Source organism: Elgaria multicarinata, chromosome 11 (assembly GCF_023053635.1).
Source record: "Elgaria multicarinata webbii isolate HBS135686 ecotype San Diego chromosome 11, rElgMul1.1.pri, whole genome shotgun sequence".
Taxonomy (NCBI): Eukaryota; Metazoa; Chordata; class Lepidosauria; order Squamata; family Anguidae; genus Elgaria; species Elgaria multicarinata.
The window spans coordinates 4,361,444-4,383,758 of record NC_086181.1 but is presented as its reverse complement, the minus strand read 5'-3'; the positions used below and the strand labels follow the sequence as shown (position 1 = coordinate 4,383,758).

Here is a 22,315-nt window from a genome sequence, read left to right as displayed (position 1 = left end):
GTTGAAGAGGGAGACACAAAAAGGAATGGTACTCAGTGGGAGGAAGTAAGTTACACTATAAGCTGCTCTGGCTTGATCACTCATCCCTCTTTTGGAATAGCATATGCTACTCCGAAACAGATGTGCTCACAAGCACCATATATACCTTGCTTCCTACTGTTACTATTCCAAAGAATATGATTGCATAAATTCCAGTTGCCCCAACAGTAACCACAAACACAGAAGTAGTACCCAGAGCAGAATTTGGCACCTTGAGAATCTAAGTGACCATATTCTCCATTTCTAGTCTTCATAATTGCAGGAATAAGCTTGCAAACATGCAACCAGCTGGTGCTCTCAAAAAAGCCAGGAAGGTGGGACAAAGTTGAAATTTATGTTTGATGGTCAAGGATTAGGGCTTCAGCATCATGCCTAGCAACTTTTCCAAACAGAGAGAGATGGCACTTACCCAAAGACCAGCGTTCAAATCCAGATAAGTCAAATCTACTACACAGTCTCAAGCATCTCTCTCTCTCTCTCTCTCTCTCTCTCTCTCTCTCTCTCTCTCAACTATTTGCAATATGAGTACAAAAAAACAACTACCTTTCTTGACCAAAATCAGCAGTCTACACATCCTTTTACTTTTATTAAGAAACCAAAGAAGAAAGAAACCCCCAGCAACAAAAACACAAAACTACGTGTCCAGTAAATGTACAGTAAAGTATAGCAAAATAAAGGCCTGCTTGCATGTTTATTCCAAATTGGAAAAGTTGTGTTTCCTTAATATAATTTCTATTTCCCTTTTTCCGGACAAACAGCATGTGCAGCCCTGTCCACAGAAGCCTTGATTACTTATAATCTGATGACCCTCTGGGGTAGCTAGGCCTATGTCTACAGATTATGCTAGGCCTGAGACACTCGTATAATAAAGATGGGGGGATTTGGGGATCCACCACAGCCCAGGCAAAAAGATAGCAGAGCACGAACAGCCTCTCCCTGGGAGTGGCTAGCCTGTTGCCTCACTAGCCGGAACTGCTGGGATGCCAGCTGCCCGCAGGCATTAGTCCATTAGCCACCGCCTCAAGAGTGAGTGCCTGGCTCACTCCCACTCCTGTATCAACAGAAGCACAAGACCTTAACATCCTTGAATCCTGTTGAAATCTCCCCTTGGCTTTGGGAATTGCCATACTGATACCAAAAATCTCACACCAGCACAATCACCAGCCCCAAGACACAACTGCTCCCTTTTTATTAGGACACAGGTTAGATGAGATTTAAACAAGGTTCAGGGAAGCCATTGCACACAGAAAAGAAAAGGAGAAGAAACACATAAAGGAGAAACACAATGCTTGTGAGGCTCAGTAGTTAAAAACAGAAGGTAGGATGCAGTGTTGGGTGTATTCTGTGCTACCCAGGGTTCAATTCAGCATCCAGAGATGCTCAACTTTTGTTCAAAAGAAAAAAAGAAAACCTAGCTTGCATGATTGTAGAGGAAAAGAGAAGGTCTCTATACCCTTTCCCCTCTCTTACCCCCTCTGCTGATGTCTCCCACAAATGGAGAGGAAGAAACTAAAAGAAGATCAAATCTGAAGACCTCAGATCATGGAACAAGACTGACTTATGCAAAATCAAACACATCTGAAGTTATTCTGCATAAGTATTACCAATAAGAAAATTCTAATTTGGGCAGGGGGAACTGTATGTAAAATACACACTGCCCCAATTACATGCATCTCAAATCCAAGGAAAACTCAGTAAGGAGCTTCAAACCTTCCATATGGAAGAGGTAGAAAACAGAATGCTGTTCCCTGTAGGATACTATCCTGTTAGAATCAGAGAGTGTATCTTAAGCCAAAGCAACGACGTTTATTCCAAATTGGATCTACTCTTGAATAAATGGCTAAAGTTGAAAGCTGATGCATCAGAAGGTGGTTAGGGTAAAAAAAAAAAAAACTTTCCCCAACATGCCACTTTTCTACATACAAGGTTCTTTTTATATGGGGAATATTCAAATATGTAATTCCCAATTTGCAACGTGTACATGTTTCCATCAGATCAGTGTCCAAAGCAACACTGAAATTTAAGAAGCTGCTGCAGACTTGCACCAGCATGTAGGATGAAGTACCAATATAATGTCAAATGCTATGAAACAGTTCAAAGGCAAAAATATTTTGACTAGGATCACCAAAGGGACTGGGCAGGCCAGGGCGTTCTCCATCCCATGTCGCTAAACAAAGATAGCCAACGTTATAAAACATCGGGAAGACAAAGTGCTTTATCTAGGTAAAATACAGCAGCTCTGGAGAAATGAAGCTATTTAAATATCTTGCATCATTCTCCTCCCCAACTCCAGCCACCCATTTTTCTTTGGGGAATCAGTGATACCCCATAATTACCAATGGCCACTGCTGAGACCATCAGAGGGAGAAGCAGCAGTAGTAGCTGTCAGGTCAAAAAAATTACCAAAGCCATTGCTGAGGTTGTCACAAGGTGGAGAAGCAGCCCCTCCACAGAGCTTAGATCAAGTTCCATGACCTGCTGAATTACAACATGCTGAACTTTTAAACTAAGAACTAGTGCCTGAATGCTAATTCTTTCTTTTCGTTTTTAGTTGTAAGCCTGAGAACAGGGGCTGTCTTTTTTTATTGATTATATGTAAGCTGCTCCAGGAGCCTTTTCGGTTAAAGAATGGGGTGAAATCAGCTCAAATAAATAAATAAATAAATAAATCTGGTGCATTGGCTTCAGCCAAGATATGAAGGACTACCACAACTAGATACAGGCAATTTTACTTTCCTGGGCAGGGAACTCATAATACTAACCCTTAAGAAAATCTTTGTTTACAATAACCCTGTAAAGGGCAGTATTATCCCCATATTGGAGATAGTGGACTGAGGCTAACAGAGACTAGTTTGCCTAAGGCCACTTAGTTAGCCTGCACCAAAAACAAGGTTCAAATCAGGAATTCCTGAACTGTAGCTCAGTCTTAGCCAATAGGCTATATACCAACACTTCACAGGGCAGATGAACAGCAAATGCTTCAGTGAAGGAGGAATACAAACATTTCCCCCTACAGCGCTGAAGAGGAAAGGGGAAGAATGCCCAGCACTCTCCTTTGGGAGTGTGAGCAGTAAATGGATCAGAGCTGCATCCTTAGAGAATTTAGAGGCAGCTTAGATGAGAAAGCACCTGCAATACTCACATTTGGGCTGGTGAATGCTCCAGGGCATAGACTGTACTGACAACACTGAAAGACACAACATGGACATACTTAATGACAGGTGGAGTGAAGTATGTGAGAACCTCCAGCTAGGTGGCTCTTTGGGGAGTCTAGCTGCAGAAAAACACAATGCAGATGGTGATTCCCCCATGAACCTGGCTAATTTAATTTCTTCTAAAAACTCATTTCTAAGATGCTAAGACCTAAGGTGATGAGCTTAAAAATGCGTGGCCTGTGCCTGGTGAGATCTCAGAAGCAGCACCCCCAAGCAAGACTTCCAAATGATGAGGAGTGCTGCTCTGAGGTAAGACACTGAGAACAGAAAGAGACGGATGGCTTAATAGCACTAGGGAGGCTTAAATAATTTGCTCCAGTCCCACTACCAAATGGGTATAAGCCAGTTACAGGCTATGCAGAGAGACAAGGTGCCGCAGTTATAAATCTGCTCAGCAAGACACGCTACAAATAAAGCTGCAATCCAATCCACAGTCACTCACAATTACGCCCCATTGGTGCACTTCCTGAAGGTTTAATCTTCATATTCAGAAAAAGCAGTTAACACAGTCCACCTGGGACAGCACCACTTCAGAACCTAGATGGGTGAACTGCATGTCTGCTTCCCCACTTCAAAAATTCACTGGCTGTAGAAAACTAGTATGGCAGACTTTCTTTTTTATGTGCAGGGATTATTTTCTGGGTGGGAGATTCAGGACAAGTGCATCTTTATAAAGTGCAAATAACTAAAGTATGGAATCTGCTACTACAAGGTGCAGTGATTGCCACCAACTTGCATGGATGTAAAAGGCGATTAGACATTCCTGGAGGATAAAAATCAATAGGCAGTATATTACCTCCAGTATCAGAGACAGTATTCTTCTATGTACCAGTTGCTAAGTAACACAAGCAAGAGATGGCTGCTGTGCTCATGTTCTGCTTGTGGCTTTCCCAGAGGCATCTGGTTTTCCTCTATAGGAACACTATGGTCTGAAACAGCATAGCTTGGGAAAGCATTTATACATATGATTCCCCACCTTTATTCTGAAGTGGTACTGATCAAAGAGGGCTGCCTGAAGAGCTTTTCTTGTAGTTTTAGAATTTGAGGCCATTTTCTTAGGCCACCAGCATCCATTTCCTCACTGGCTCCTGGCCAACTAAGGACGAATTACTAACCCTTAGAGAATGGTGTCCTCTGAGCCTGCAGTCGGATCTTCACCACATCTAAGGGTGTGACTGAAAACACAACACAGAAGCACTTGGTTACATGATGCTTCAGCAGCATAGCACTACACAGAAGTTTTGAGTTATGCAGGGCAGCCACTGAAAAATTCTCAATCACATTAGACACAGATGCAGCAAAGTTATCTGCCCTCAGAGGATGCTATCCATTGCAACTCTGCACGTGTCACTGACTCATGCAGAAAACACAGGGGGTGGGCTCCTTTGAGAACAGGTGATACTTATGCACTTTAAAAGGTAACCCTTTTTGAATATATGAGTGAAACATGCCTCCAATTTTAATTCAGAAGAAACTGTGCCCCAAAGGTTGAGAAACGCTAAAGTCTGGTACACACATGCACCAGCCCCTTGGCTTGATAATAGAAATGTAAACTGCCTCCAATAAGTATTGTACCAGAAGCAATATGAAACTTCTACATGTGATGTTTAATCTGTGATAGCTCTTCCACATGTTAGTCACTAGCTGATGCTGCAGTAATCAAGTGATGAACATCAAGTGTAAGCATGGCCTAAGCTGTTTATTTTAAGATATTTTTGATGTGACACAAGAGAAACTGTGCACCCTTCCGTATATCTAGACCAAGCAATTAATGGTAAAATGCTGGTTTATATCACTCTAATCAAGTTGCAAAGGTCTTGGTTGGCAGTATACAAGCCATTTTTGCACAAGCAGCAAACCAGCTATGCTACTACTTCTTCACATGCCCCAAACCCGATTTTTCAATGCTATAGCATATAGACTTGAAGTTATAAAACATGGGCATGCATTGGGTGTCAGGTGTAGGAGAAAGCGTCAGGATCATCTAAGCCACATATAGACATTCAAACCAATATCCTAGTCAACACACATTGTGATATGCAAGAACGAATGCTGAATACCTACCAAAAAGAGAGGTGAAGAGGGCCCCGGTCCCAGATGCCAGCATCTGCTGCATGGGGGTGATGCCCCCCAGACTGACCGATGGGTTCTCAGCCATTGTGTCGCTCACCTGTAAGACACAAAGTTATTGCCTCACACTTACTGGCAATGGCATCCTAAGGCAGTCACTACATGATTCCAAGGCCATGCTTTCCGAAATGGATTATTTCAATGTTGCCTGTTTGCTCAATGCTCAACAAGAATCTCCCTATCCTGACCCCAATCAGGCAGAAACTAAATGCCAGACTATGCCCATTTTTACAGCAGTTCAGTGGAGCCCAATTAGACCATGCTTAAGCTGTTTCCCTTTGAAAAATCTTTATAATACCTAATTACAATCACAAAAAGCAGGCAAAAACGCAAATTAAAGTGGGAAGGCAATTCAATAAGCTGCTTCATTTAGCCTGAAAACAATTGCAATATCCTGTTTTTCAGAAAGGTTGCAACAATTGAAGGGAAGACGAATTTGCAAGCATTATTGGCATCACTATTTAAAAAAATAATTACAGTAATACAATGGCCTCAGTGTTTGTTCTATATCCATTACAGTTGTACATATTTATCCATAAGACACTGGCATTCAGTTCAATGGGACTTAGACCTCAGCAACTGGGTTCACACGATCTCATTGTGGCTTATTTCAGGTACGATAAGCCATGGTGCCCATGGGTGCTATCCTGAATATTCAAGCTGTAGCTTGTCTGTTTTCTGTACCTGGGGATTGTGGGTTATGTGAGAGATAAACAACCCTCACAGAACCCATGGTGGGGTGGTTTCCACAGTCAAACGGCCCACCGTGACTTATTTAAGCTATGGCTACCATGCTGGTGGTCATTTTGAATATTCAAGCCTCAACCTTTGTTCTGTTAAGAACACGAAACTAATTTCAAATTTTGGAAGTTTACATTATGCACGGCAACCACTTACATTAAGGGGGTTGTAATATTGGCACATTACTTGTGCACTACTGCACTACAGGTTCCTGGACTACTGTCTATTCCTGCAGCAACAACACCCAACTGATGATCTTTCATACACAGCCCTAGTTGACAACTATTATCTGCACAGCTACAGAAAAGGGAGAGGCTCTCTTCTGTACTAGCTGCTTATACAATCAGCCCTTCAAAGACGGCAGAATGATGCTAGGTCAGCTGTGATAAGCAGGAGCCTACGAACTACTTGCAGAAAGAGCAAGATAATAATGCAATACCACTATTCTATTTCATTCTGTTGTTTAAAGTTGTTCAATTTGCACAATTGTAGAATAAAGCAATATTAGGTTCCCCCCTTCCCAAACTTAGCATTTTTTATTTTGGATGGAGCAACTGGATTGCATTAGGAGAGTTGTCAAATAGCAGCAGCAGGAATAGTGTACAGCCAAGGGGAGAGGAGCAAGACTGAAAACCACAATAATAAAATGGGGAGATAAGCTTAACACAGAAGCTTCATATTGTGAAGACTGGGGCCATTTCACAGGTGCAGGCCACACTCCTTCAGATGCTTCTTTAAAGGCTCTAAAAACTGAGAAGCAGGCCAGCGTGGTGCAGAGAACAGTGTTGGGTTTGGGAAAACAGAGATTCAAGCTCAACTCTCCAAATTCAGTTATGAATCTACATGTAGACCTGGTTTTCATGTTCATTTTTGATGTGGCAAAACCTCTTAAACCTTTGCCTCATACTTTTCTCCATTTCTGCAATGTCATCACTACTATAACCCGTGTGTGTGTGTGTGTGTGTGTGTGTGTGTATTGGGGAATGCATTATAGGTCTTATCTCATGTTGTCCTCGTAATGACTCAGTGAAATAGATTACACAAGACTTGCAAATACTTTTGCGGTAGCTATGCTCCATTCCACCCTCCATTCTATTTTCTTTTCATTTGTCCTACTGTCACTCTCATGATCTGCACTTCACCACCACAACCATCACCTCTTCCAAGCTACTCCTATGTGTTCAGCTTCCAGACCACTGCTTCAGGAAGGCCTCCATCCCTGACACTCCCAACCGGATGGTTTGGGAAAAGACACACATGGCTGCCACGTTATGGCACTGATTTCCTGCTCTGTCAGGACAAAGAGCATGGCAGCCACAGGTCTAGCTCTCTAATTCCTTACCTCAGAGAAGCCAAAAAACAAAGACCATCAGCTACAGTGTTGACTACCCGCAAGCACATGGAGATTTATCATAGCCCTACAGCACTAGAGGGAATGCAGTTTGGTTTAATTTGGCCACTTACCCTATTTGCCATGGGCAAGCATCAAGGCTGCTCCAGTTCAATCCTTTGCATGGCACCACAAAGAAATGAGCAGAAATTCCCTATGTTCTATGTTGTGCATCCCAGAAAATCTCAGAAGGAAATCTCCTTCTGATACTTTATGGCAGACTCTGCCAGCCTGATTCCAAGCTTTTCTCTTATGCAAGTATAAGAAGCTAAATTCCAAATTGTTAACCAGGAGAAAAAGCAGACTACACCTAGCTCCACCCAGAGATGTCAGTATGCATCACAAATGCCCACAGATGCAAATGGAATTTGCACAAAAATACTGCAAAATGTATTCTAACCAACACACTAGGGTTACCTAGTACAGCATAAAACCTGTATCTCCCTCCCCCCTCTCTCTGTGTGTGTGGGGTGGTGGTGGAGAGAGAGACATTTAGCAAGATGCACAACTCCCCACTTTTAAGAAAAGAGAATCTATTGACAATTGCTTTGATGGAAAACTAACTAAACAAAAACGAGCAGAAAGACAACACAGCAATGATGAAGACTTTCATGTGATTTGGAGATGTTTTACAGAATATGCAAACTGGAACCACTGACAACACTTTATGGAAAGACAGAGGCCTGGTTCAGATTACACACTAAACCATGCTGCTTAACCACAAAATGGTTAAGGGAAGGCATTATTTACACTCATTGGCCTGAATGAAATATAGCATCATTATGAGACAGACGTTTCAGAATGATAAGAAATTCACTAATTATAGCACAGACTGAACATACTAACCATCTGATCAAATGTGGGATTGCTGGATATGTTACTGTATGGTTTTTATAAATTTAAAATCAATAAAAATACTTTTAAAGTCTTCTTAGTTTTCACTGAGGTGGTAAATCTGTGCCTGAGCTGTAGTCTTCCATAAAATTTCTGCAAAAAAGGAAACCAGATGTTGAGAGCAAGCCTATTTTTCTACCCAACATCTAGTTTTTTACGTGCAAGGAATTATTTTGAATGGATTTCAAGTGATTCCCCTATTTGCAGTGGTATTACAATGCAGTCACAGGTTTACTACCCCTTTATTCAGGCATGAGGTTTGGCCAACACAGAAAATCCAGTAGATCACCTGGTCGAATCCCCAACTAAGGGATGGGACAGCTTGGATTTCAAGAATCCCAACACATGATCTGCAACTTTTGCTTGAAAACCAATTTGAGGTAGAAAAATATCCCCTACACTCCCTGGCCAGGTTATCTGATTGCTCAATTATTCTAATAGTTAAAGATATGGTTTTTTAAAAAAACATACTTCTAAATGTATATATTAGGAACCAGTGTAGTGTTGTGGTTAACAGCACGAGTCAGGAGGTGGGAAGACTTCAATCCAAATCTCAGCCCAGTCGTAAGAACTCACTGATGGCAGCCTCAGCATCTCTGTAACATGGAGGTGATAAGAATGGCCAACCTTACATAGATGTCACAAGGATTCCTGAGGAAGTGTGAGGAATGCAAGAAGTGCCAATACTAAGTGGTATACAAATTATTTGATCTATATTTTTACAGGCTCAAATTAATTGCTCTTGTCCATTCCTCAATGTATAGGGGGACTATATCTCTGAATGTGCAATTTGTACCCTGCAACAATGAGGAATGATCAGACATTTAGAGCATGAGTAGGCGCCTGTGTAGAAGATTAAATTAATGCAAGGAGGTCAGCAGCAGGAACAGTAAACAGAATCCCAAATCCTGTTCTCTACGCATACATTTGTACTTATTTTTACTGTCTACACATAGGTACAGAAAGAAGACATTTTCAGAAAAGTTTGAGCAAAAGCTGGCTTCTCAGAGCCAAGAGCTCAATGTGGGAAAGTATTTGGAGGATACAGAAGCTTCTTACTGCCATACAAAAACTCCATCTGCAACCTAAAGTTACCCTGCTGCAACTTTGCCCACAAAGTTTCTTGCAATAATCAAGCATCTGAGAGTATTTACATTATCAATGAGTGGGACCAAGGTGAAATATGTGTTTTTGCTTTCTTCTGGTTGGCTGTTATGTTTTCCTTGGGGCAGTTTACATGTCACAATGGCACAAGACACTTCTGGTTTGCTTACAAATGACCACATTCATAGGTTGTTAATGTGATGTCCAAACCTAGGCATTCTGAGTTATTTATGGGTTAAACAATAGAGTTAATAACAAATCATAGGTTAAGTCTGGGTTGTTTAACAAATAATCAACCCAGACTGTCCAGGCTCAGATATCACACTAACAACCTACAAGGTTGTTTATACAAACCGAAAGCGGATCACATGTAGCACGCATGCCCTCAAATTGTAGGTTAATTAACCCATGATTTAGCACCATTATGTCTAAACCAGTTCCTTGTGTTTTAATTATGTTTTGAATTGATTTGTTTTTGGTTATATTTTAGTTAAATTTTATTTTTTTAATTTTGTATTTTATTATTGCTAGCCACCTTAAACATCAGCTTTGCTAGAAAGGTGATTTATCAATATAATAAATAAATAAATATTCATTACTCCTAACATGTGACACAAAGCATCCATGTCTCTGAGTGTGAGGAATTTCATAGAAACATGAAAAAAGATCAGATGCATGAGCATGGTATTGCTAATTTGCATTAATGGTTTACACTCATTATTCATCCTCCCAAACAGGTTAAGTCCTCTATTATTCCCATTTACAGATGGGAAACTGAAACTAAAATCTCAAGATTTACTCAGAGGCATCTACTGGGTGAACAGTCTCCTTGTAAGACAGGGAGCTTGATAGTCTCTTCTGTGTGGAACTCAATGGCTGCTCATAAAGGCTGTCTTCTGGAACCATGGCTACGCAGCAACTGATCCGTGAGAGCAGCTGTAAAGAGTAGAGCAGCCCTTTCCAACCTTGGGCTCCCAGTTGTAGTTTGACTATGGTCAATCGTGACCATTGACCATGTTGTTTGGAGATGATGGGAGTTGGAAGATAACTTCATCTGGGGACCTATAGCATCTAAAACATCTCATTGGGAGGTCAGGATTCTGAGCAGCCTATTAATTACAAACCCAAAGCAGTGGAAGCTGGTGGCTCTGATGTCAGTGAGGTGGTGAATCCGCTCCAGGATTCAGTCAGAACCAGTCAGAACTCTAAAGGAGCTGTCCAGCCATGCTTCACACCTTGGAGAGCTCCTTTAGAGTTCTGACTGAAACCTAGAGCAGATTCACGGCCCCACTGACTTCGGAGCCACCAGCCGCTACTGCCAAACAGAGAGAGGCAGATGGCGGACTCCTCAGTAAAGGGAATTCATGGATCTTGCCTCTCTCTTCTCAGCCTCTTCGTCACAGCTGAGCCATTTCTGCTACAACCTGTCAGAAAAAAAGCAGGATTTCTGTGGTTTCTCACAGGGTGAATTTGATTTAAATCATGATTTAAATCACTACTCAGAAAGACTCGATTTAATCATGTGACTTCCCCCCCCCAAAAAAATTGCACTCTTCCTCGCTATATTTTACTCAACTCGGAGTTACCAAAGACTCATTCTTGCTGGTATAATGTTAATATTTACAACCAGATGAAGGTTTCATTTTTAGAATAGCAACTTTTCAGATTAGTTTTACAGTTATATATCAAAAAATGCTGATTTGATTATACTATTAGAAAAACATCATAGATAATTACGAAATTATTGCGAGGTGAACTATCTCCAGTTTAATAGGTTAATCATTCATATTTGGACAACTTTTCTGCCGTACTTTATTGGAAGGAGAAAAATAATCTTACAGAAACTTCTGGAAGATCATGACATTGTGAATGGATTAATGGAATTCATTTACCAAAATATTTAAACAGCCTCACGCTACATAATTAAAAACTAATCCTTATTTCATGATGAGTAACCTTTGGACTATAATGTATCTTAAAATCATTGATTTTTTATCCACCCCGGTTTCTCACAGGCTGCAAGAGGCAAATTGGGCAGCTGGTCTTAAGTAAGGCGGGGTAGGGAGGAGGCGAAACAGTCTACACCAGCCTTCCTCAGCCCAGTACCCTTCATATGCGTTGGACTACAACTGGGCCCAGTGCTGGGACCAGTGCTCTTCAACATTTTTATTAATGATTTGGACGAGGAGGTGCAGGGAACGCTGATCAAATTTGCAGATGACACAAAATTGGGTGGGATAGCTAATACCCTGGAAGACAGAAACAAACTTCAAAGTGATCTTGATAGGCTGGAGTGCTGGGCTGAAAACAACAGGATGAAATTTAATAGGGATAAATGCCAAGTTCTACATTTAGGAAATAGAAACCAAAGGCACAGTTACAAGATGGGGGATACTTGGCTCAGCAATACTACAAACGAGAAGGAGCTTGGAATTGTTGTAAATTGCAAGCTGAATATGAGCCAACAGTGCAATATGGCTGCAAGAAAGACAAATGCTATTTTGGGCTGCATTAATAGAAGTATAGCTTCCAAATCACGTGAGGTACTGGTTCCTCTCTAGTCGGCCCTGGTTAGGCCTCATCTAGAGTATTGTGTCCAGTTCTGGGCTCCACAATTCAAGAAGGACGCAGACAAGCTGGAGCGTGTTCAGAGGAGGGCAACCAGGATGATCAGGGGTCTGGAAACAAAGCCCTATGAAGAGAGACTGAAAGAATTGGGCATGTTTAGCCTGGAGAAGAGAAGATTGAGGGGAGACATGATAGCACTCTTCAAATACTTGAAAGGTTGTCACACAGAGGAGGGCCAGGATCTCTTCTCGATCCTCCCAGAGTGCAGGACACGGAATAACGGGCTCAAGTTAAAGGAAGCCAGATTCCAGCTGGACATCAGGAAAAACTTCCTGACTGTTAGAACGGTGCAACAATGTAATCAGTTACCTAGGGAGGTTGTGGGCTCTCCCACACTAGAGGCCTTCAAGAGGCAGCTGGACAAGCATCTGTCGGGGATGTTTTAGGGTGGATTCCTGCATTGAGCAGGGGGTTGGACTCGATGGCCTTGTAGGCCCCTTCCAACTCTGCTATTCTATGATTCTCATCACTGCCAGCCAATCTGGCCAGTGGGCATGTTGGCTGGAGATTATGGGAATTGCAGACCAATATATCTGGAGGGTCCCGGGTTGGAGAAGGCTGGTTTACATTGTCTTTATATTGAACCTCCCCCCACCCCATACAAGCATTGTCAGGAGTTGCTGGGGATGATTTCGCAAGATCTGTGAATTTTTCCCATATGGTAAGCTAAAAACAATAAAAGTACCCATTCAGTTGAAGGCTGTGCAAGGATTTGAAATGACGCCCAAATACAACACTTTTACCTGCTTTACCACATTTTACTGACCTTCTGGAAGTCTACTACATTTCTATCCAATGCTCATTCAACATTTTGAAAGTGTATGTTCGTACCAGAGACAAAGTCATTCCCTCTCCCAGATAACCTTGGTAACTCTAGCTGTGTGAAGATCACTATTATTATTATTATTATTATTTATTTAAATAGCACCATCAATGTACATGGTGCTGTACAGATTACACAGTAAATAGCAAGACCCTGCCGCATAGGCTTACAATCTACAGCAAAGAATTCTATAGCAAAGAATTTTCAACATCCTGATCAAACCACAATTTCCTTTGCTTCTCTGTGAAGCCAAGACAGTTAAAACAAGTAATAATTTGTAAATACTCGCAAAGTCAAAATCTGGCTCACATCCATAGGAACTGGTGCTTAAAATATGCCTGATCTTTCCTGGTGTCGCACCAGAATTTGAAATTTCATGCAGATTCTTATTTGCTTAACTAAGCAATAGCATGTTCCATAGAGAAATACAGTCGTGTGAAAAAGAAAGTACACCCTCTTGGAATTGTATGATTTTACATATCAGGATATAATAACAATCATCTGTTCCTTAGCAGGTCTAAAAATTAGGTAAATACAACCTCAGATGAACAACAACACATGACATATTACACCATGTCATGATATATTTAACAGAAATAAAGCCAAAATGGAGAAGCCATGTGTGAAAAAGTGCACCTTATGATTCAATGGCTTGTAGAACCACCTTTAGCAGCAATAACTTGAAGTAATCATTTTCTGTATGACTTTATCAGCCTCTCACATCGTTGTGGAGGAATTTTGGCCCACTCTTCTTTACAACGTTGCTTCTGTTCATTGAGGCTTGAGGGCATTTGTTTATGCACAGCTCTCTTAAGGTCCCGCCACAGCATTTCAATCGGGTTGAGGTCTGGACTTTGACTGGGCCATTGCAACACCTTGATTCTTTTCTTTTTCAGCCATTCTGTTGTAGATTTGCTGGTGTGCTTGGGATCATTGTCCTGTTGCATGACCCAATTTCGGCCAAGCTTTAGCTGTCGGACAGATGGCCTCACATTTGACTCTAGAATACTTTGGTATACAGAGGAGTTCATGGTCGACTCAATGACTGAAAGGTTCCCAGGTCCTGTGGTTGCAAAACAAGCCCAAATCATCATCCCACCACCACCGTGCTTGACAGTTGGTATGAGGTGTTTGTGCTGATATGCTATGTTTGGTTTTCGCCAAACGTGGCGCTGTGCATTATGGCCAAACTTCTCCACTTTGGTCTTGTCTGTCCAAAGGACATCGTTCCAGAAGTCTGGTGGTTTCTTCAGATGCAACTTTGCAAACCTAAGCCGTGCTGCCACGTTCTTTTTAGAGAGAGGAGGCTTTCTCCTGGCAACCCTTCCAAACAAACCATACTTGTTCAGTCTTTTTCTAATTGTACTCTCATGAACTTTAACATTTAACATGCTCACTGAGGCCTGTAGAGTCTGAAATATAACTCTTGAGGTTTTTGCAATTTCTCTGAGCATTGCATGGTCTGACCTTGGGGTGATTTTGCTGGGACGTCCTCTCCTGGGAAGATTGGCAACTATCTTGAATGTTTTCCACTTTTGAATCATCTTTCTCACTGTAGAATGATGGCCTTGAAATGGTTTGGAAATGGCCTTATAACTCTTCCCAGATTGATGGGCAGCAGCAATTGCTTCTCTAAGATCATTGTTGATGCCTTTCCTCCTTGGCATTGTGTTAACACACACCTGAACGCTCCAGACCAGCAAACTGAAAAAACTTTGGCTTTTATAGTGGTGGTCATACTTGCTGATGATCAATTAATCACTGGATTAGCAGCACTTGTCTGCTACTTAGCATCTTAATTCCTATAGAAGCAGTAAGGGTGTACTTACTTTTTCACACATGGCTTCTCCATTTTGGCTTTATTTCTGTTAAATAAATCATGACATGGTGTAATACGTCATGTGTTGTTGTTCATCTGAGGTTGTATTTATGTAATTTTTAGACCTGCTAAGGAACAGATGATTGTTATTATGTCCTGATATGTAAAATCATACAATTCCAAGAGGGTATACTTTCTTTTTCACACGACTGTAATGAAGACTAGATTAAGGGGTTGGACTTGATGGCCTTACAGGCCCCTTCTAACTCTACTATTCTGTGATTCTAGACATTTAGGGCTTGAACATTGGAAAATACAGAAAACACTAACTTGATATCTGAAAAAGCAACTCGATTTTGCAATTCATGCTGATTTCTAAACTCTCTTCCCCAACACATCTCCTCCCCATATGTAAGTAAATAACATTCCTTTTCTCACATAACTTCTCAAACAAGAGCTTCCATAGCAGCTAAGTTAGACATTTCTGCAAAGGTTAATGATTGCAGTAAAAATAGTAAGCAAGTGAAGCCCTTTCTAAACCTAAGGATTATCCCAGGAAAATGGAGGGATCATCCCTGCCTGCTCCCAGGATCCTGTGTGTGTCATTTGGATGCACAGGGATGATGGCTGGAGTAGACATGCACAGAAAAAGATAATTTTTGAAATTCATCATCTATATGATAAAAAGCATGAGGTTAAGTTAAGAAAGCACATTAAACATTTACTCTAATTATGCACTGACTGATCAGTCGTTGTCCCCCGCTCCATATTGGCTCTCATCCCAACAAAAACATGTTTTCCTAGTCCTGACTAGGAAATCTCTCCATGGTACCATAACTTTCAGCTCTGTTTACTTGGAGGCCACACAATGATCTCAGCTACAAAGCACCCACTGATCCATATGCTACAATCAGAACTGAGCACCCCAGCCAGATATTTACTCCTACTATTTTTTTTATTCCGTACTACAGTCACTCCCTAGAGGTGACACTGTAACCTTTTCTTGGCATCAGAGCAGGTGCAGGCAGAAGATAGTTTGTGATGCACTGCTGGAGCACACAGGTCAGCTTTTGGTAGATCACCTAGTGCCTACTGGTTGCCAGGATTCTCGCACAGGATGCTGGACAACATGGACCTTGATCTGATCCAGTAAGCCACTTAATATATTTTTAAGCAAAAGTGCACAATTCGGATCATGTAACACAGATTACTGACAGCTTGGCTTTTAAGACAGAGGTAGGCCACTAGGCACCCTCCAGATGTTTAGGACTACAACTCCCATACACCCCTGGAAGCATGGCCAATGGTCAGTGGTGCTGGGAACTGTAATCCAAAACATCTGCCTATACCTGTGTTAAGAGATCCTAAGTACACAATCCTATGGATTCAAAGAACATCCTAGGATGGAGGGTGTTTCTGCACACTCACCTGGCATCTTAAATACTCTAGAGATATATATGAAAACAAACTGTATATCGGACTGCAAAACAAGCTCTTCAAGTCATTGCATTGCAGTAAAACTAGACAGAACCTTCTTTTTACCAGTCACCTAAAGAAATCCAACAGCCTATTTCCCTCCACATGTCATTACAAATGGGAAGTCTGAGTGGTGACTTCACAGGGTAGAAGCCCACTTTAACACATCTTTTGTCCACTGGCATAAGGAACCACACAAACAACAGTGCCTACCATACCACCATTCCTGTCTTGCTACTCCAGGTACAAACCTCTCCATGCACACCTCCATTTTCAAGGAACATTCCCTCTGTTCCTCCCACCCTTTTACCAAAGGGGCTTCCATTCTCCGCTGCAGGCTGCCTCACCAAGGAGGCTGATGTAGAGGAACACACTCCAGGCTCAGTTCTCACGTACAACTTTCCATATTGCCAGGGGGTTAATATGGAGCAGCAGCCAGAACTACTATTGCCATCACTGTGGATCCAGCTCTTCTAGCCATGCTACATCTATTAAACAAGCATATGAAACAGGACAGAATATCCCTGCTATAGGAACTGGTCAGCTCCAATAAATTAGTTACACGTTCTTATGCTCATGCAAAAGAGTAGCTATATTAGTGGCAGGTCTAATGAGAGCTATTAACCAGAGTGGCTAAATGGATCCCCCCACACACACTTTTAGAGGCAGGGCACCCCCAATGCCAGATGCTGGAGATGAATTGTGGAGGGAGGCCATGGCCTTCGTGCCCTGCCTGTGGGCTTCCTGGAGGAGGCCTCTGGGTGGACACTGTTCAGAGCGGGATGCTGGACGGACAGTCTTCTTCAGCTCTCCCTGCCGAAACTCTCACCTCTAGCCACGCTCGCTGTAGCGGAACAAGGCACCTCAACACGTCCCAGTCCCGTCCCCCGCGCCGCCACGTTGGTTCCCACCTCTCTCTCTGCCTTTAGCCACAGAAGCTCACCATTCCCAGGCTTTTCCTAACCCAGGCCCATACGCCGCGCCACTCACCTACTCATGCCAGCCATGTGCGCGCTTGCTGCGTTTGCACCTCATCCACTGAACAACACGTTCAGAGAAGCATAACGCGCACCTTGAACAGCACCTCGAAAGGAGCCCATTTGCCGCCTTCTTAAGGTGACAAACCGCCCGCCAAACTCCGAATCTCTGTGAGGAAATAAGAAACGAGGCACGAGGGCGGGATGTCTGCGGAAGGGCCAACGCAGCCCGCTGACTCGGGGGACGGGACGAGCCGCCCGCCAGCCAGCCCAGCCGCCCGGAAGCGGTCTAGGCAGCACTTCCGGGCCACGCAATGATCCATGCGAGGGGCGGAGGAAACCACGTCCAGATCAATGCGCCTGCGCTCGAGAGGAGTCGTGAAAATATGCACCCATCGGCACGCACAGCCGGGAATCCCCATATTAAAAATAAAGCCGTGTTAGCCCACATATTTTTATTTATTTTATTTTAGAGTATTTTTATGCCGCACCTCAGCCCAAAGGGTCTCGGAGCGGCTTACAATTTATCGATAAAGAAGACAGTCCCTACCCTCAGGCTTACATTCTAAAAAAGACATGACACACAAGGAAAAGGGGATGGGGAGGGAAGAGGGAGAAAATAAAAAGAAATTAAGGAGATTGTTTAGGCTGGCGGGAAGGCCCTGCTCCGTCCTCTCATCTCACAATGGAGGGGCAAACCGGCAGCTCCTCCCCCACAGGATGAAGATGTTAGCCCGCGGGGCGGGGAGGGTTCTAACATAGGTTCACAGCACACTCTCATGTACGTTTACTCGGAAGTAAGTCCCACTGTGTTCAATTAGGTTTATTCCCAAGTAAGTGTAAATCTACATAGGATCGCGGTCTTAGTGGGGGGGGGGGGGCGCAGAGGATGGAAACCATCCCAAGGTACAACGGGGGTTTCAATAAAGGCTGCGTCGGAACTGAACCCAAGCTACAACAGCATTCCCGGTTGCCCGTTTCTCGTGCGGAGCCACCAAGGCAAAGGAACAGGCCAAGGGCGACAGGTTCAGAGGCAGCGCGGTTTCCCCCTTCGGCACGACGCTCCGGCTCCGCAAACAGCGCCGCTGAAACAAAAATGAGAACCGTAGCTCCCGCTGCACTATTTTCGGCTTTGCCCGCGCCGAACAAGGGCGGAGCTTAAACATGTCACTCCGTTTTTTTGAAAGAGACTCTACAGTTCATCTGGCTCAAGCCGTCGCTCGTCAACGTTTGCTGCAGTCAGTTCAGCCTGTATTTTGCAGTAGCAGCAGGGTTCATACAGATTTAGGGCTATCGCGTTAGGCTCTTGAGACGGCTTCTCCTCAGCTTGTCATATCTGTTACTGCCCAGTAGTTATGTGCGAAATACGTTTCGCACACAGCCCTTTTACCGTATGGTTGCGTATTCCCGTGCATTATTACCACAGCTTGCATATTCAAAATGGCGGCCGGCACGTTATTTCGGAGCCTCCCGCCGGTTAGTTAACGCCAAGTGGCTTATTGTGATATGGCGCAATAGCCCATAATAAGCTGCGGCATGTCTTCCGAACCTGGTCTTTATGTTATACCTAGCTGTACGTAGAGATGTGAAGGCTTGGGGGGGGGGGGGGGTTAAAAAATGTTTTTTTACTCTAGGACCGTTTTGTTTGTTCCCCCCCCAAAATTGGAAAAATTGAACAGCTGTGGATTATGAAACATTTTCTTTTAAAATTTAAGACAAAGAATTAATAATATATTGTTATATATGCGTAACAATATATAAATATTCCCCCACAATGTTTTCTAAAAAGACTGGAGATGTAAAATGTCTGGAAATAATGAAGTCATGGTTTTTTTTAATCCTCTGTAAGATTCCCAGCACAATTATTTATTTCATTACTTATTAAAATTATTAATAGTATATTTTATTGATAGCAATGCCTCTGAAATAACTTTAAGCTCATAAAAATATTGTCTTTACAGCCTCAAAAAAATGTCTGTGTTTACACTTGCCTTACTTTCTCACTTAGGTTCACAGAATTCTCACTAAGGTATTCTCATGAGCATTCACACTCCTGCTTTTCATTATGTATTTGTTCCCACTCAATCCTCTTATGAAATACCTGTGTTCATAGTCTAACACATTTTTCAACATACTATTTTACAGGGCTTCAAATTCACCTCACACTTCAGGCAATTTTCCTTATCCATTATAACTTCACATTTGCCTCTTACCATCTTTGACGCAATTTTATATGCCTCTGCACAGGCCCTTAACTCATGCTCACCATTCATATCACTTCAGGTTCACTTTAGATAGTTCAAATTTATGCTCATCCTTGTGAAATATTTTTTGCTTGTGTACTGAGATTATAGTCACCTTTCTCTTCAGCAATTGCAACATCATGTGTGCAGCCTTGTACTGCTCTTACGGTTTCTTGAACTGGGGCCCTAGCCGACAATCTTTGGATAACCACAATGTTATGATTCTCTGCCGATAAGGCTGCTGTTTCAGCTATTGCTGCTGTCTTCTAGGCTCCTTTGACCCACACATGAAGCTTGGTGAGAGAGAGGGCCAAGGCATTTTTCTGTTTTTGACTGTCTCTGGGATCCCTATTCATACTGTTGAGAAACCACATGCAGCTTCCAAAATATATATTTCCCTATAAACACAATACGTGTGCTTTACAAATGCTTCAAATTGGATCCTGCAGTCATAAATGGGTAGACAACATGGTTGCCCTCCAGATGTTTTGGACTACAACTTTCAGCCCCAGCAAAGAAGTTCAATAATCAGGGATTGTGGGAGTTCTTGTCTAAAACATCTGGAAGGGTAGAAGGTTGCCTATAAGATAAAAATGGGTTGGAGGGAAAAGCACCAAAAGTGTGTGCAAAAGGAGAGGGACGCTGGCTCTGGTGCTGGTGAGAAGATTCTTTTTTTAATTATTTTTCTTGTTAAAAAGGTTATTTTAAAAAAACTTCACGAATAGCCCAACGTTTTGGATGGTGTCAATCCTTCTTCAGGGGCTGTTTAGAAAAGTTGGCTGATAAGCGTCCACAGTGAAGTATTCTGCCATAAAACTGTGCTGGCGCTTTCTTTCAAGGGAGTTGCCTCTCCAAGTTGACACCATCCGAAACTTTGGGCTATTCGTGAAGTTTTTTAAAATAACCTTTGTAACAAGAAAAATAAAAAAGAATCTTCTCACCAGTGCCTATAAGATAAACCATATGCCAGCTACTGCTTTTTGTCAGGTACCAGGAATGATCATGTTGGTTCCTCCCATTCATGAAGTTTTTATTACAAATGTGGATGGGAAGGAAGGGAGATCTCCCTCAATTCAAACTTCCACATCCTGTAGTCTGACCTGAAGAGAAGCTGTTGGGAAATTGTAGTAGCTCATTGTAATTTGACTTCCAGTTTCCTTGTTACACATTTTCTGGTGCCACTTGAGGTGGCACGGAGTGCTTTCTACCAACTCTGGTTGGTGGCCCAGCTACGCCCCTATCTGGACAGGGATAACCTAGCTTCAGTTGTCCATACTCTGGTAACCTCCAAATCAGATTACTGCAATGCCCTCTACATGGGGCAGCCTTTGAAGACAGTTCGGAAGCTGCAGCTTGTGCAAAATGTGGCGGCCAGATTGAAAGCTGGAACAGGGAGGTCAGAGCATATAACACTGATTCTGGCCCGCTTGCATTGGCTGCCTATATGTTTCCAAGCCCAATTCAAGGTGCTGGTTTTAACCTATAAAGCCCTACATGGCTTGGGACCACAATACCTGATGGAACGCCTCTCCCGACATGAACCTACCCATACACTGCCCTCAACATCTAAGGTCCTCCTCTGGGTGCCTACTCAGAGGGACGCTGGGAGGATGGCAACAAGGGAGAGGGCCTTTTTGGTGGTGGCCCCCCGACTGTGGAATGATCTCCCCAATGAGGCTCGCCTGGCGCCAACATTGTTATCTTTTCGGCGCCAGGTCAAGACTTTTCTCTTCTCCCAGGCATTTTAACAGCATTTAACAACGTTAAGTTTGTTTTTAATGGACCCCAGAATTGTTGTTTTGAAATGGATACTGTTGTTTTTATGTTTTTGATGGTTTTTAAATTTTGTATACTTTTTAATATTTACCATTTTTAACTATTGTAAACCGCCCAGAGAGCTTTGGCTGTGGGGCAGTATATAAATGTAATAAATAAATAAATAATAAAACCCTGTCCCTGCAACACACCATTGAGTGGGCAACAGGATGTATCTCTGGTGTGTAGAAATGTGTCATACTGTCAGCACAGAAAGCTTCTCTATCTCCTCTTGCTTTTCATTCTGGTTCATCATCCAGCCATTGGCTTTAGTTAACCAATACAAATACTTTGAGTTTCTGACTTGATATGGTGCTTATTATTGAAAATTAATTGAAATGCATTAGGGGGACTCTCAAGCAGTCTATATGCATATAGTACAGTACTGAGAACAGACTGGTCACAGGCTGTTCCCTCAAAACATTATTTTGTGTCCTTATGGGGGAAATTTAATTTTGCACATTCGATCCTTTTTTGTAATAAAAATGTGAGATAATACCACCAAGGGTGAGTTGTAAATACATCAATTGTGAGGTTAGTTGTCTAGCTAGCTGCTATGGTAACAGAGGTCATACTAATACATTAGGCAGATGATTCTGTCACAGACTCCTTGTGGAACCTTAGGGAAGTCACTTAACTCTTCATTTGTCCATCTATACAATGGGGACAGTGTTTCTTTCTGGCCATCAAGTGGGGGCTGTGTGTTATACTCAACGGGTGTTCCTGCTAAACTGAGTGCCATAGGGATGCCTGCTTTTTCCTACAAATAATAGGAACCAACTGCTATATTTCTATTGACTGGGATCCATATTGCCTGCAGGTTGACAGGTATCTGAAGCACCTTGTAAGAGCTTTCTGCACAGATAACAAGGGAGATGAGATCCACAGGCCTGGAATCTACATTTGAAGAATACAGAATCTGAGGAGAATTTAAATAGTAAAACCCAGGAAAAAGCCATCAAAAGAACTTTTTATAAGGCAAGTAAGAGAGATACGGTGTGTATATATTTTGTTCAGCTTG

The 22,315-nt window shown here is 42.5% G+C and overlaps 1 protein-coding gene across 3 annotated transcripts in view; it reads right to left on the bottom strand.

The window, feature by feature from the left end:
- Nucleotides 1-17,510, bottom strand: part of SLC25A39 (solute carrier family 25 member 39) — a 31,144-nt gene extending 13,634 nt beyond the window's left edge. The window contains exons 1-5 of one of the 3 annotated variants that reach the window (XM_063138307.1): nucleotides 17,250-17,510; nucleotides 16,511-16,747; nucleotides 5,319-5,424; nucleotides 4,370-4,429; nucleotides 3,182-3,226 (exon numbers count right to left, since the gene is read on the bottom strand). In XM_063138307.1, the coding sequence (XP_062994377.1) occupies nucleotides 3,182-3,226; nucleotides 4,370-4,429; nucleotides 5,319-5,424; nucleotides 16,511-16,543 (244 nt within the window). In that variant the 5' untranslated portion in view covers nucleotides 16,544-16,747; nucleotides 17,250-17,510. The remainder of the gene's footprint in view (nucleotides 1-3,181; nucleotides 3,227-4,369; nucleotides 4,430-5,318; nucleotides 5,425-16,510; nucleotides 16,748-17,249) is intronic. The other 2 variants (XM_063138308.1, XM_063138309.1) reach the window with 2 other exon arrangements.
- Between the last annotated feature and the right edge of the window lie 4,805 nt (nucleotides 17,511-22,315).